General features: G+C 32.3%; 1 protein-coding gene across 2 annotated transcripts; it reads right to left on the bottom strand.

Moving 5' to 3' along the window:
• Positions 1–12: 12 nt before the first annotated feature.
• On the bottom strand, positions 13–15,698 carry LOC106111795 (protein brown-like). Of its 2 annotated transcripts, none has more exons than XM_013293949.1 (12): positions 15,440–15,698; positions 14,301–14,430; positions 13,873–13,921; positions 13,458–13,638; positions 13,155–13,304; positions 12,095–12,333; positions 9,753–9,929; positions 7,953–8,058; positions 6,208–6,432; positions 3,230–3,365; positions 2,591–2,797; positions 13–307 (listed from the first exon to the last, which is right to left on the bottom strand). In XM_013293949.1, exons 1-12 carry the CDS (start codon positions 15,452–15,454, stop codon positions 126–128), a joined length of 1,797 nt encoding a protein of 598 aa, XP_013149403.1. In that variant the 5' UTR covers positions 15,455–15,698; the 3' UTR covers positions 13–125. The 2 variants fall into 2 exon arrangements, with proteins under 2 accessions (XP_013149403.1, XP_013149404.1); XM_013293950.1 differs by lacking the exon at positions 15,440–15,698 and adding an exon at positions 14,812–14,887.
• Between the last annotated feature and the right edge of the window lie 134 nt (positions 15,699–15,832).

Raw genomic sequence — 15,832 nt, 5'->3', positions numbered from 1 at the left:
CAAGAATTTTATTTTGCATATCAATTTTACAAGTACAAAACTTCTATCTAAAAATACACAGATTAAATGCATTAACATAACAATTAAAATAACGTGAAATAATCTATAACCTACGAAAACTCTCTTTAATAAGCGTAACCTTTCTTCTCTTCTCTCTTCAATCCCCAGTATCCCACAACACTCCACAAAGTTGCCACAAATAGAAGACCTACAGTATCTTCTAGCACGAAATTATCAGAGTAACCATTCTCCAATAAAACTGCAGCGCCGTCTTTCACACAAACTGTGGTTGTGTTTGTAGGACACTCTAAAAACAGGAAATTATTAGTATCAGAAGAAATTAAAATGAAAAATAATTATAATTTAAGTATACTAGAAGTAACTTTACATTTTAACAATTGTCAACATCTCATGTTTCATATGAGAAACGATTTTGAAGTGAAGCAAAGGGCATCCGGATAGAAATGTAAAGCAAAAAGTTTTCGGGTTAGCGGTAAGATCCCCCCATTAAATTCGCAGTAGCTCTCAACTTAGTACTTAGAACTCTGTATAAGCCACGAGCATAAAAGATAAACTAAAGCATCATGAATTACTTAATTAACAATCTCGTAATTCAATATTGTTTGTTAATGCCATTTTATAATATAATTCAATGCAATTACTCGTACGTAATTAAGTTCCATGGTGCTATAAAATAAACCCCTGTAATGTCTATCCAACGGTGGTCGGTCTATCAACGTGTTTTCTGTAATAGATCCGAACATAAGTGTCAGCACCAATAAATATTTGACTTGCAAATTTCAAATTAACATATTCACTACGAAGTTTGATACCATTAGACGTACGAAATGTAATAAAGATTAATTATTCAAGTATGCGCTATTATAATAAATTTAAAGAATTCACTTCAGAATTTGGAGCAGTGGTTATCAACCGGTGGGTCGCGAAGAATTGAATCAGCGACTTTTTTGCGGACCGTGCTCGTCTGTAGTTTGGGTGGTATATATATGAAATAATTATCCGCTAAGAGGTTATGTTACTTATTTACTCTAAATTAAGTATCTCCTTTTAACTAAAATACCAACACGATAATTCTTTAAGAATTAACGGCGGTATTTATACGACATAGATGTTTTAAATAACCCGTACCTAATCTTTTATCTCTAACTGCGAGTTTTGTCTTCCCTCGTTTTCCTTGAAAAAAATTGAGATAATAAAATACTTTTGTCGACGATTAGTGCAAACTTATAGTATGAAAATTTTCTATATAAATTTATTCATTCGGAAACAAATCCACTTAGCATCGCAAATTTATCCGCGACCGTTCTGATTCCATCAGATAAGCTACATATACGTTTCATATGCTAATCTTGAACTGTGGGAAAACGCCTACAATGTTTCAACTACTTATATGTTTGTTTTACGTTACTATTGTAAATAGAATGGGCTTAGGAAAATACCCAAAATTACTATACATGCGAGATATCTATCGCTTTCAAATCATAGTTAAAATATTACGATTTCTATTTACTCCATTAACTAATTTAACAGTTAAACTGCAAAAGTGTAGAATTACATATTTATGTTTTTCAAGTTTTAGTTAAAAGTAGAAAAAACCTAACAGTTTTAATCAACTATTATAAATTTCATAAAAATATATGAAATATTTTAAAACAGCTTTGCAGTTTTACAACGTGCGCACACCTGAAACTAAACTATCGCACAACTGTTTAGTCTTGCATTAATTTCTATAAGCTTATATGGAGGTGCGCACACTACTCGATTTTTAATTGTACAACTAAACAAGTGCATTGGCTGTAACAATTGACAATCGCAGAACAGTTGGGTGGTAGTTTAGTCAAGTGTTCTCTTAGCATTATTTAATGGTCCCTAAAATTTTATGTGAAATCTACATAAAGGGACTGCCACCTTGAATCTACTCTCATTGGGTCATTGAATAGTTTAAAATGATCTATTCAAATTAATGCAAGTATGTATTTTTATCAGAAACATATTTCAATACTACACATATCTTAGTAAGGCCGGGCCTTCGTGGGCTGTGAAGATAGCGCGGCATATATTTTTTTTATTAGTAAATTGAGTGAGCCATTCAACCGGTTATAGTCTGCATTAAATAATTTATAGACGAGGAGCGGAAATACCGCCTCCGTTGACGTACTGGTTAGCGATTTCACAATATTTCGCATTACTGAATACTCATTTAAATATATATTTAAAGCAATTTAGAGCTTTAGGAGATTTTTCAAGTGAATAAGCGTGAGTTCTTTGTAATATACAATTAACTGCATCATTTGAAAAAGTATAGACAAATTCTATATTTTAATAATCCCCAAGTATTAGATTTTCTTGTACTTTCAGAATTTTTCTCACATACATCTTACTATTATTATAAATTCGATAATTTAAATGGATGAATGGATGTTTGTAGCCAAAAAGGATTCCCATGAAATTTAGCATAGATGAAGAGATGGGTCTGGAAGAACACATAGGCTACTCGCTTTTGTTTTTAGTTAATTCCACGCGGGCGGAGTCGCGGGCGAAAGCTAGTATTGATATAAAAAAATCTTACCAATATCTCCGATTTGTCTCCAATAGATGTTACTTATAGCGTCCATAGCGTAATAGAAATGCGAAATAAATTTGACTGGATACAACCAAAACGGCAGCGATGATATTCGTAGAAAAGCTCCCGACATCAGGAATAGCGGTAAATCAGCGCACGGCATTACGTCAGCCATCATGCCACTCGATATGAATAAGGCTCCCATACCAAGACCTAGAAACAAGGGTCCTTGAAAATGTTAAGTTTTAACCTATAAAAACGATTGAATGAGGAAGTTTTAGAGTAGCCCTAATAGTAGAGAAGTTAAGGAGTAAAAGGTTAGCTTGGTAAGGTCATGTTATAAGGAGGGATGAATCACATGTAACAAGAAAGACGTTACTTATTAGTGCGGAGGTACACCGGTAGAGGTAGACCTAGAAAGAGATACATTAATTGCGTGAAAGGTGACATGATCAAGAAGGGAGTGATGACTGAGAAGACGTATGATAGAGTTATTTGGAGTACGAAAGTCTGGTCGCCGACCCTATTGGATTAGGATAAGGTAGGGATGCTGATGAATACACAGAGGTTTGTAACTGTATTATTTTGCACACCTTTTAAAATAAAATCACTTTCTATTTAATTTATTCACAGCATTATACTTACCATATGCAGTAGACGCGAACCCTGATATAATAAGAGCGATGTAAAGTTCTAGGACAGTTAGAGAATGGTTTGGTAACTCCACAGTAGACGCTGTTATGGCTACGAACGGAATTGGCCAAATTATACACCGAGGTATCTGTAACAAAATTGACGGATGAATTGGTAATACTAAAAAGAGGTTATTTTAAATCGTGTAATTTTATGTAATTTTAATGTAAATTTATAAATTCAAAAGTTGGCAAAAAATACTATTAGCAATCATAGGCATAATATACAGCTAGTTATATATCTCTGTAGAGATAACTAGTATTACAATACTAAGGTTGTATATAAAATATTGTACACAGTTTCAGCATAACCTTTTTAATAATGCATCTTTATTTACATTCTACGAGGATGCATTACAACTTTAGCGCAATAAATAATGATAAATACCAAGTAATTTATTGACCATCAATAATACGTTGTATGTTTGTTATTGATTATGTACATTAATATGTAAATTATTTATGACATTAGCAGCGACCATATTATATAATATCAAAGATGTCATCTCACCTACAACATTACAACCTTTAAACAAGACACCTTGGTCCGTTTAAACTATTTAAAATCATATACAAAAGTTTCTTTAATTATAATCGAACATATTCAGATAAAACAATATCGTTAAGAAGAAATATAGTACCGTGCTGTAGAAATGGAGCAACACTAGATTATCGGCATAAACGTCACGTCTCTAGCTGACAGCTGTCAATGTCATTAGAAGGATTGGATTTCGCGCGCATTCCTGGCGAGATCTCTAGTGGAGTGTTTAAATTAATATCGCTAGTTACAATTATATTGTTTAAAAGTAGGCATTACATTTAATATCAAACAACACTTGTTAAAGCGGTGAAATTATTAAAACTCTTACATTATTTCAGGTTTGTGTTGAAAAACGTGATAGAATTTCCAATGATTACACAGGTTGTAATTAAAAAAGTTATTAAATCAGTAACATGGTATTTAATTAGCAATTTGTAGACATTCCTTACACCAGTTTTTAATAATAATCAAGCTGTCATAAAGAAATCAATCTAAAACCGATTAAAATACCTAGCGAAGCCAAATACTTGTCTATGTCAATTAATTGTAAGACTTCATCTGTACACATAATAAAAATTGTGTGTTTATAATATCAAAAGAAAAAAGGTGATGTTTTTGCCTTGCAGATAACGAAAATCACATTTAAAATGTTTTGTCTGTCTGTCCGCAAGCCGCGTATGTTCCGGGTAATCTCCGAAATGACTGGGCCTATTTCAACCGGACTTTCACTGAAGGGTAGCTAACATAGGTTGGAATGTTTTAGGCTACTTTTTTATCTTAATATTGCGTGGACCAGGTCGCGGGCAAATACTATGCAAATATATGTAACTACGTGTATATTTATGTATACCATTACTAATATAATGATGTAATAATAACAAATATTTTAATAAGATTTTATAGATAACAACAAAGTAACAAAAATAAAAGGTGTTTTCCTATTTTGGTCACAACATTTACATAAACACAATCTCCGAGCATAAATTATGTTTTATCGTCACATATTACGACTTTTATTATAAAAATTTCAGTAAATTTTGTGGAAAAATAATGTAGTCGCATCTAACATGTGTGTACTTCCATGCTATCGCGTCCTTGGTTTAAATTCGAGAACCGTGATCATGTAATTTTTAATATTACATTGCGTTTTATTCTAACTCATATCTTTAAGATTGAAAAAAAAACGTTGCCGGTTTCACTAAAACATGTATCAATAAATTTTCTCGTCACACAGATAATCTATATCTAACAATCTACATAGTTAGAAACAAATTACTTTTGTCACTAAAGCAATTATTTTTAAAAACATCTTTTTAAACGATTTATATATAAGTTTAATTACAGTTACAAGAATTTCCACGAAACGATATCTTACTCGTTATATAAAATTCATTCACTTACTCTAGTCTAAATCTATTAATTGACATATTTTATCTATCTGATATCGTAAACACACACCACTTTGTGACGTAGGATGTCAGCAATTAAAGTATATTTTTGAATAATCCTTGCATTAATAAAAAGCCCTACACTTACGACACGCTTAGGTTATATATTTTCACGCTTTTAAACTTAAGAGTTAAATAAATTGAAAAAAACCGTCATGTGGGAAAGGGACCATACACTACAAGCTGCCAAGGAAGCAAGGTTATTATAATAATTTTGCGATTTGCAATTGGGAATTTGACAAATGAAAACAATAAAATAAAGTTTTTATAATTCCATGCGGATGAAGCCGGACGGGAAGCTAGTCTATAATTAATTTTTTACATTATACTATCGTGTTGAGACATCTCTTGTTTCTCTAATTTAGTGATCATCGACCTTGTTTATATCGACAATATGTAGATCAATAAATATTGTTTCCGATACAGATATGTAAATAAACTGGTCTACAGTAAAAGTAGTATACGTCCTTTTGCCATACTGAAGATAATTATGTCATTACCACATTTATTTCGTTTAAAGCAATTTAAATATGAAATATATACGATTTGTGTCGGAGTAAGTCAAGGGCGCTTACAAGTTTATCTGATGGTTATAAAGAAAATGAAAGTCAATACGTCATGGAAAAGTTGATTTTGAACATAGAGATATTTATGTCCTTATCTCCAATTTATTGATATAAAATTTGTTCTATCACCTTCATTTAAAACTACAAAAATAAAAAGTAATCTTTCTGAAATAAAAAATTTGAAGATTTAGATAGATAGATGGAGGGTTTTTTTGACAGAATTTGTAGCCTAAACTGCTGAACAGATCCCTATTAAATTTGGCATAGATATAGAGCATTGTGTGGAAAACACATAGGACTTAGGTTTATACTTTTATTGCGAAAGGAATGTCGAGCAAAACCCAGTTATAGACAAATAAAATAAACAATCACAAACCTCATTTAGAAATCTTGCAACGAAATAAGCAGACACGCTATACATGCCGACTTCTCTCTTGAATAGCGATAGATCTGCTTCAAACGCGTAAAGCGCAGCATAAGATAGGCTGAAGGAAACTTCACTACAGATGAGCCACAATAGGCCTCTTAGGTTTTGTACACCTCTTTGTGTCGTCCCCTTACTGCCGGCAAAACATATGCCGATCACTACTGCACCTATCACCTAGGACAATACATTAAATTGACTCAATTTTACATACTTCATCTATCGTCTATATACATGTAATAAAATTGGAGTGTCTATTTGTAATATTTAAAGAAAAACAGATATCGGGACGATAATGCATATCTGTTGCTGACAACGAAAATCGAATCTAAAACATTTTTTGTCGGTCTGTCTGTCCGCAAGCCGCGCTTATTCCGGATAATCTCCGAAACGGCTGGTATGATTTCGGCCAGACTTTCACTGAAGGGTAGCTGACATATGGGGCATGTTACATTATTTTTATCCTAATATTGCGTAGACGAAATCGCGGGCAACAGCTAGTATTCCATAAAAAGAGGACTAAAAACATTATTTTTGGTATAAATTGCTAATTTTAAACCCACCTTACTCATCAATGTAAAATCGGAAATGGAACGTAAGATAAGTAATGCACGGCAATGGCCTAATCTTAGATTAAACATATCGTAATGCATTCAAACAACAACCCGTATCCCACATTAGCAAGGGACATATAAAACCAAAGAGAACCGTAAACAAATCAATTTATGGATACCTTCGGTCATTATTTAAAACCACCAACAGTCCCGATATTTTCTTTAAATATATCGAAGTTGACTGTGTTTGAATTATTTTGTAACTAGACTCGGTTACAATATCTGTATAATAGATAAATTACGAAAAGAAGTATGATTATTAGTTTAATTGAATAATTTTTGTTTCTATCAGTACAATAAGGATAAATAAGCGTAGATTAACAAATAAGCAAAGTGTATTCCGAATTTAATAAACGTGCACTTTCATTGCTAAAACACTCATAAAAAAACATATCGTTGGCTCTCACAGAATGAAAGGGATAACAATATTCTGTATGTACTTTGACAGTAGATATCCACGGTTACTACAGCTGTATAACAAAGCAAACGTATTTTTATGAATTCAATCTAAATAACATTACAGTCTTTTAATACAGTTCAAAATCCTTTTGATGCTTCATTTATCAGTCGGCGTAAATTACATTCATAAACATAAAAGTTATTGCAAAAATACGATAAATATACAGCGAAATTGTTGTAAAGATCGCTTGAATCCTTTAGGCTTTTGATCAAAAAGTTACGTTGATTACTTAGCAGATATTGCTTATTACAAGATATCCATTTAATCCAGAATTTCCCAGCAATCTATATTCGTTTTTACTTTTTTATTCAGAATGCGTTCAATAATCCTGTATCTTAAATATTAAGTACATCCAGCGCTTAATTCGAACACTGCCCGATGTGTCAAACCAAATACGAGGTACACAATATACGTGTGTACACTGATCTGTATAAATGGACAGGCCATTGCTTGAGAGTTACTTCTCTGTTATTCGTATGGATTCACACCACTATCTGCAACCTTCAACGTCAAAATGGCGAAAATTAATAAGCACAAAATATGTCTTCTAACCTGTCCATTTGTAGAGGTCAAGGTAATATGTACAATGTATATTATCATGTAATTCCAATTGAATATCTTACCGTGGATAATAGTAGTGAGATTGCGAGATTTTTATAATTTCTTCTGAGTCGTATTGAAAACCTCCACATTAGTAATTGTACTTGTTTGGACCAACTTCTATTGCGTCTGTAAGATAATAGAATTAGTTTTTAAACGGTTTTTAAAATGCAACCAATCTTACTAATATTATAAATGCCAAAGTTTAGATAGATGGATGTATGTTAGAGTTTTCAGCCTAAACCGCTGAACAGATCTCGATGAAATTTGGCATAGATGTAGAGCATATTCTGGAAGAACACATAGGCTACTTTTGTTTTTTTTTTTTATTTAATTTAATATTTCACGAATACTGTAATTGAATTATACTACGTTAACATAAAGTTATTTGTACAGGTCAGTTTGCGTAATTATTTCAAAATCATGGTAACAAAAACTAAAAACATTGTCGTGTTCAGTTGAGTGCTGAGCTTTTTTAACGGCCTTGCGTGCGAGACGTATAATTTGTAGACTATGTAATTTTAGTTCGAGACGGGACAAGTTTTTTGTCTCTTAACCGGAGTTAGTCCCATAAATTCTAAAGCTATTTTCAATGCAACTGTAATATACTAAAACTCTGCAGTGACTATAATTTTTAAAGAATTCAACAATTCAAGGATTATTCCCAACCGTCACCCCGCTGTGTCCCCACGTGAGAATAATGTTTCATACGTCCCACTATCACCAATAAGTAGACTGATGTAACCGTTATGAAATTAAAAAAAAGTTCCAACCGTCCCCTCGTCGCAAAAGGTGGGACGGATGAAACTTTTTATTCTCATCTGACTCCACGTGAAGACGAAGCAGGGTGAAGGTTGGGAATAATCCTAACTCAACCATAAATAATCATTGTATATGATAAAGCCATCATTATATTTAATTCCTTAATTTATACTTTACATTGACCTTGTAGAATGTTACTTTTAATATTCAACAAAAGAATGTCGAGCTAGTGTAAATATGCATAAATTACATACAGATTAACGAACCATAGACTTAACGTTTATTTCATAATGTTGCGCAACCTTAATGGCCCATAACATGGGAGGACGTGACACGTTTGATGGCGAACCGTGAATTTCCACTACGAAACAGCTACACTAAAATGTAACAGTTGGTTGCTTGTAGATATTAAGACAGGCGATACACTGTTTTATAAATATTTCGACAAAGATACTCAAGTTTGTATAGCGGCTCTACGTTTGATCATAGTGAAGTATTTAACACATTATTCAATGCCAAAAACGTTGATAAAAGTTTTCTATCTATATCACTTAAGATAACCTTTCGAATTTAATTACAGTGAAGTTTTTTGCTCGCTACCGTTATTTTAACGACTGCAGCAAACATTGGGACAAGAAATGTCTAGGAAGTTTATGCAAAAGCACAGCTAAGGTCAAATAAGTTATTTCTACAAAGCTCAGGCTATCACTAATTGTGGTAGTATAGACAGACTGTATTACTTATTTATTTAAATATTACGATATTACCTTGACAATATTAATAAAAATAAAATGACCATAAAAGCATTGAAAAGGCCTTCACGGTGTTTTAATTACCAATTTTATTGTATTACTCATTTGAATATATTTTAAAATAAGTAAAGGACTTGTTAAAAATTCTCATAATAATGTAAATCCACATCAACTGATATGCTTCTAACATTCATTAGTGATACTTCAAACTAATTTAAAACCGGTCATAGCAGTTAAGATTTTCTAATAGATTACAAACAACAAATAGGTCGAAAGCTGTGGGCGTTTCGGGTAAGTTCTATCACTCACACTGGGAGGCGCGGCATCACGTGAGTCTCGCAACATGTTTCGTCGCACTGATGGAACCGGTTTCGGTTATTTTCCATGATCCTATCCACATAGTTTTCGTCGGCACACGGATAAGACGACACGGCCTTGATGTAGAACTCCGCAGGGTTGTAATTCTTCGGGCAACGTAGGTTAAGGCTGTAAACAGAAAATTAAGTTTGTTAAATAATATCTAACTATAGTTTTAATGTTAGGTTTCTATTTACTTGACTTTATAGCAAATTACTATCTATACTATTATAATAAAGCGTAAACACACACTTCTTTGTTGCCTAAGATGCTAACATCTATCAAAGAATTATTAATTTTTAGCAATTACAACTTATTTCTGAATAATTCTTTTTTTAACAAAAAGTACTACACTTACGTCACGCTTTAGGCTATATATTTTTCACGCCATTAAACTTAGGGGGTAAATATTTTGGATAAATACCCTAACGAGGGAAAAAGACCATAAGTTGCTGCCAACATCAAGGAAGCAAGATTGACAAGTTTTGTTTAGACATTTAGACATTTAGATATTTGCAATTGACAATTTGACACATGTAAACAATAAAATAATTTTATGCTGAGCACGGGAACAGCTAGAGTTTGTATAAAAATATAAAATAAGAAAATTAATTTATGCTTCAGAAAAAGATTATTTAAGTTGAATATATTAAAGTAAAGTGACAAAGAGGATGTTAATGTTAAGATAAGAATCGTATGAAGTTTTTTCTTGCATCGCTAGAGCCGTCACCCGTTAAGATCTTGTGATAAAATTTATTTGACCACCCAACACTTCTATATGTTTGATCCTAAGGAGTACCGTAATAAATATAAAAGATACAGGATTAAGTCGAGTGTACTTTAGGAATGTATGTACTATACTGGAAGAACTAAGAGGTAACTACATACAAGGTACATTTAGTGACGACTCTTGTGTCAACAATCCTAAAACATTTTTGCAAGAACAGTAAAAGGTTGCCCGATATTTAGCTACATTATTACATTTCTCTATTTACCCTTTGTTTACCAATACAAGTATCATTAATGCGAAAGTTGGGAAATATGGATATTTATTACTATACGTATCTCCCAAACGGCTTAACGGATCACAATGAAATTTAACATACATGTAGATCATAGTCTTTACTGTACTGTCATGTTAGTTTCGAATTACTAATATAAGAGATTACTAAAACTATTCAAATAAAAAGCAGGCGACAGATAAAAACGGGATCCACGCTTCATTTAAAAGTAACTTAACCAGTTCCCAATGCTTTTAACCGACTATCATTTTAACATAGAATGTACATTATAATGGGGGATACATTACTAAGGAAATGATAAAAAGGAAACACTATAAAATAAAGAAAAAAAACAAGCTAAACGTTTTAAATCTATTGAGATAGACAAGGTAACAATCACTCTTTCAACCAACCTATTAAAAATCAAACATGACAAGGGGCGGATAACGAACGTAATTATCCAGTTTGAGATTCTACCGAACTCATTTACTTATAGTTTCGTTTTCCGTGGTTACAACGACGCAGCAATTAACTTAAAATTACACCGTTTACGTGACTACCTGGTAAGCAGGCTAGTATTACGAAAATATATATTATTGGGTAATTTCTATAATTGTCCGCTGTCGCTGACACAGAAAAACCGAACTGTTTACATCAGAAATAACTGCTATTAACTTCTTTATCATAAAAAGGACACGAACAAATTTAGATAATACAATTAAGTTAAATTGATTTTAAGTATAATTTTACCTTAAATAAATACGACAAAAGCAAGTTTTTCTAAATTTATTTCGATTAGCAGATCTTTATGTGTATTTCCTTGACCTAAATAATTACATTCAACATCTCTACATTTAATAAACTTTTTAAAACACACAATAATCTATGCAGGTGTTTTTTTAAGTATGAACAATTTCCTTAAAAGGAGAAATGTAAAAAAATAAAAATTGAATTTTAAACTTGAATTACTCATTATTTATCCAATTAAGATAAACATTGTCGTAAGATCGTGTTTAAAATGACAGGACATGACCAAAATAAGAGGCTTGAAAGTTCAGTTACAAGTCATAAGGCCGTTCACCTTAACCATGGATTGAAGTACTCGTATGTTATTGGCATTTCGACTAAGAGTTAGTGCACCTAATTATTATAGCTGATGTAAAAACCAATATTTTTAAATTTTTAACATTAAGAGAAAAATTGAATACTATAAACGCGACTTGCTATGCGTTTATTACGTGAAAATGGTATTTGAAAAAGTTTGTGCTTTTTTTTTCAAATTAATATACTTGCCTTTGAAACAGATTCCGACAGTCTTCATGGCTGCCGTGAAATAGCAGCTTGCCTTCTGACATTAAAGAGATAGAGTTAAACTCTTTGAATAGATCCGAGGATGGTTGATGTACAGAGCATATGACAATTTTTCCTGTCATTGAGAGACCTTTCAGCAGCCCCACAACTAAAGATGCATTATAACTGTCCAGGCCGGTTGTTGGCTCGTCACATATTAGGATTTGTGGGTTTGATAATAGCTGGAAATATGGAAATAATATTGCATTATTCTATTGAATTTCATATAAGGTTCTAGAGAACGTAATTTTCGACATGGTTTTATATGTTAATGTGATACTTCTAAAACTTAACTGCAAGAAAAAGCTTCCAAAAGAAATCTTAAGTATTTTTCTAAAATAATAAAACTATAAATAATATTTATAACTACTGCATAATCTACTAAATAACAAGCTTAATTTGTCGTTATGCTGACAAACAACACTTTAAAATAATATACGACAATGTATAACTTGTTAGACATGATAATTTGAGAGATATTTTTAGATTTATCGGTATTCAAGTCAATTGTAAGCCGGTTATTTGAGGTTACAAATCATGGTATTAACCTATAAAGCTATTCAACAGCTTCACTATAGCCCTGAACTATACAAACGATATAATAACAGTGTCGATCCGCCTCTAATGACCGTGGGAGGGACGTACAATGGACTATTGAAAATAACAAAATAAACTCGTAAGTTTACTTCCGTCTTAGATACTAATTTCTTTTGAGTTTTGAAATTCAATGAAAGTGGTCGTAAAACGTTTTGGTTGAAAGAATTTGATAACATTTCAAGAAGCCGCGTTTCTTTTGCATTTAATATCGTTTTGATTTATGAGACCGTGTAAATCAATAAGACCACACAGAATTTCACAATAACATTATGATCATTAAATAATTGTTTAAATTTTACTTTTTTATGATTTTTCGTTCTTTGTAGTTAGAAAAAAGACAATCGTTTAATCCGACAGAAGCTTCTAGAGTGAAAATATCTCCTGTTTTATTATTATTAATACTTACAGATGAAGCTAATGACAACAATCTTCGTTCCCCACCAGATAGTGACTGAATTAAAGTATTCTCATGTACTTTCAATTTTAACATCTCCATTATTGCATTTAAAACTGTGCTGTTGTTTTGATTTTTCGCGCTGCCACTTTTAATTTCTGTCTGAAAAAAAAAAATACTTTTATACGCTTTTGACAAGAAGTCTGAGGTGCTATCCCATCATACACTGAACTTCACTCCGTCACTTCGTTATTTAAACCAGAAGTGTCATAGTAAACAGACAAAGTAGCCAAAAAACTTATAAATATCGCTCACCATAAACACCAGATGCTCCTTAACACTGAGACAATCCATGAAAACATCAAACTGCGGTAATATCTCCACTTCACCAGGTTGTAAATCGGTTACATTTCTGCCATTCACAGTCACCACGCCCTCTGACGGCAATGTACATTTCCCGCACAATGATACTAAGTATGTCGTTTTTCCTGCACCACTAAGAATAGGGAGAATTAAGAAATAGAGTACATTGTAGAAGACATACGAAAGACACGAAATGACAGGTCAAATGAGTAGTGTACTTGACTTGTAGTTTTGCTATTCTTTGACTGGTTTTGTAGTACTATTCACTTGCGTATTATAATATTTAAAATAATATATTTATTATCACTTTCATCAAGTGGAATCATCGTCAAGCTTAACTTTACGTAAAAAAAAACTGATATATTACCTCGGACCAAGGATCGCTAAAAATTCTCCAGATTTTATGCAGTCGCTGACTGAAATTAAAAAAAGTAAGTTGTAGAAAAATAATAAACGGTTACAAAGACACTGACTGAAATTAAAAATGCAACTTATAGGAAATTGTAAAAAGTTATGAAGATTTAATACCCACCTTGCTACTAAGGCAATGACCTCGTCCTTGTACGAACTATTATACAATTTGACATAAAGAGGTCGTAGTTTTTTATTTCAAAGTCTTTGGACCAAAAAAAGGGATGCCGCAGGTAGATAATTTGATAATTAAATTGAAAGTAAACAGAGCAGGTGGTCACTATAATGATACGAATACGAACCTTTGGTAATCGTACGAGTTCAACGAATTTTATAGAATCATTTTTAATTATTTTTTAATACTATTGACTTTTTATTACTTACCGTTATTTAGTATGAGCGTTTTCGGTTTACTTGGTTTTTTTCTCCACCATGATTTCTCTTCCGGTGTCCATACTTTGAGCTCTCTTACCTTCAGAACCACATCAACTATCCCCAAAAAATCATCATTTCTCTGGAATTATTTATAAAGACATATTCATTTTAACTGCTTAGATAATGTTTTTTATGATAAGTCTTCGAACATACTTGTATCAATTGACTTTTCACCGATGGGTAGGAAATTTATATCCTCGACTGTATTCACGAGAATTTCGCAACACGCTAATTATTACAAATTCTAAACTGTGGAGAGGTTTTTGCACGTGTATGTCGACCTGTATCACATTTTATATTGCCATAATAAAACACGAAATGTCGCCCTGTTACCCTTCTGTTTGGATTTAATTTCAGAAGGTGCAACATAATTTCATCTCCAATAATTGTGGGAATCTTCATTTACGAGGCGAATGTATTCGAAAGAAATATTTTTTGTTAATTTTTTGCTTGTTATTACCTTCATCCGGACCCAAGAGGTTTCATATGAGAACACCTTTATAATCACCAATACGAATGTGACATCGATGGAATTTGTTAAATTATTTCACAGGCTTTTCTGTATTTACCAATACATAACAAATTTTCTTGGAATAACTAACTTATGAAAGCCAAAAAGTTAATTAAATAATTAATATAAATTAAAATTGGTTAGTCTTAATGAAGTTTATACAAGTTTTAAGTTGCGTCATCTTATAAGAAGCTTACCCGAAACTTTTTAAGTAATAACTACTGCAAAGCTTCTGAGAAAGAACCTTGATTACTTGGATTGTACAGTTAGTAAGTAGACTGAAGCCTTGTTCTTCTAAGACTAGCTTTTTTACCATAACTATCTACTCCCTCTTTAAGTGCTTCTCCATTAATGGAGGTTGGCCGTCAGCTCATCGAACTTTTCCCGGTCTTGTGCTAAGCGAAAAAGGTGTTCTACGCTGGCAATATTCGTCCACTCCTTGATATTACAACATACATCACGAAACAATGATTTAAAGTACGCATTGTAACAAACGTTATAAAGCATATTTTAAAGCCGTATGCTTCACACTTTCTGTACAATCAAAGACATAATAAATAAAATTATACAAGGTTACCTTTGGTATCTCCATTTATAATTAACAAAACACAAACTGCACTACATTTGACAACGTACAATATATTATAACAGGAGACAGTTCAAAAATCCAGTACAGCAATACGATGAGATTGAGAAAGAACTGCCGGCGCCATATCTCACAACGAGATTGTTGTTCAAACAGATAACAGATTGCTTTATTTATGCTTGACGTTAATGTAGTTTGTCCTGTAGACTGAGTAAATGTAATTAGAGCGGACGTACACCTTTGACTAAACTATCGCACGATAGTTGTGCGATTGTCGATTGTTTCCCAGCCCACTTAACAATTTAGTTGCACAACTAAAAATCGAGTAGTGCTTGCACCTCCATATAAGATTATGTGAATCAAAGTAAGACTAAACAATTGTGC

The sequence above is a fragment of the Papilio polytes genome, unplaced genomic scaffold, assembly GCF_000836215.1.
Source record: "Papilio polytes unplaced genomic scaffold, Ppol_1.0 DF824146.1, whole genome shotgun sequence".
In the NCBI taxonomy this organism is placed as follows: Eukaryota; Metazoa; Arthropoda; class Insecta; order Lepidoptera; family Papilionidae; genus Papilio; species Papilio polytes.
This window is presented reverse-complemented; position numbering and strand designations above follow the sequence as displayed.

Excerpts from the sequence above, each read along its gene's own strand:
- LOC106111795 (XM_013293949.1), bottom strand. Across the intron at positions 8,059-9,752 it reads GTGATGCCGCGCCTCCCAGT|ACGCAATAGAAGTTGGTCCA; the intron begins GTGAGTGATAGA and ends ATTATCTTACAG. Across the intron at positions 3,366-6,207 it reads TTGCAAGATTTCTAAATGAG|ATACCTCGGTGTATAATTTG; the intron begins GTTTGTGATTGT and ends ATTTTGTTACAG.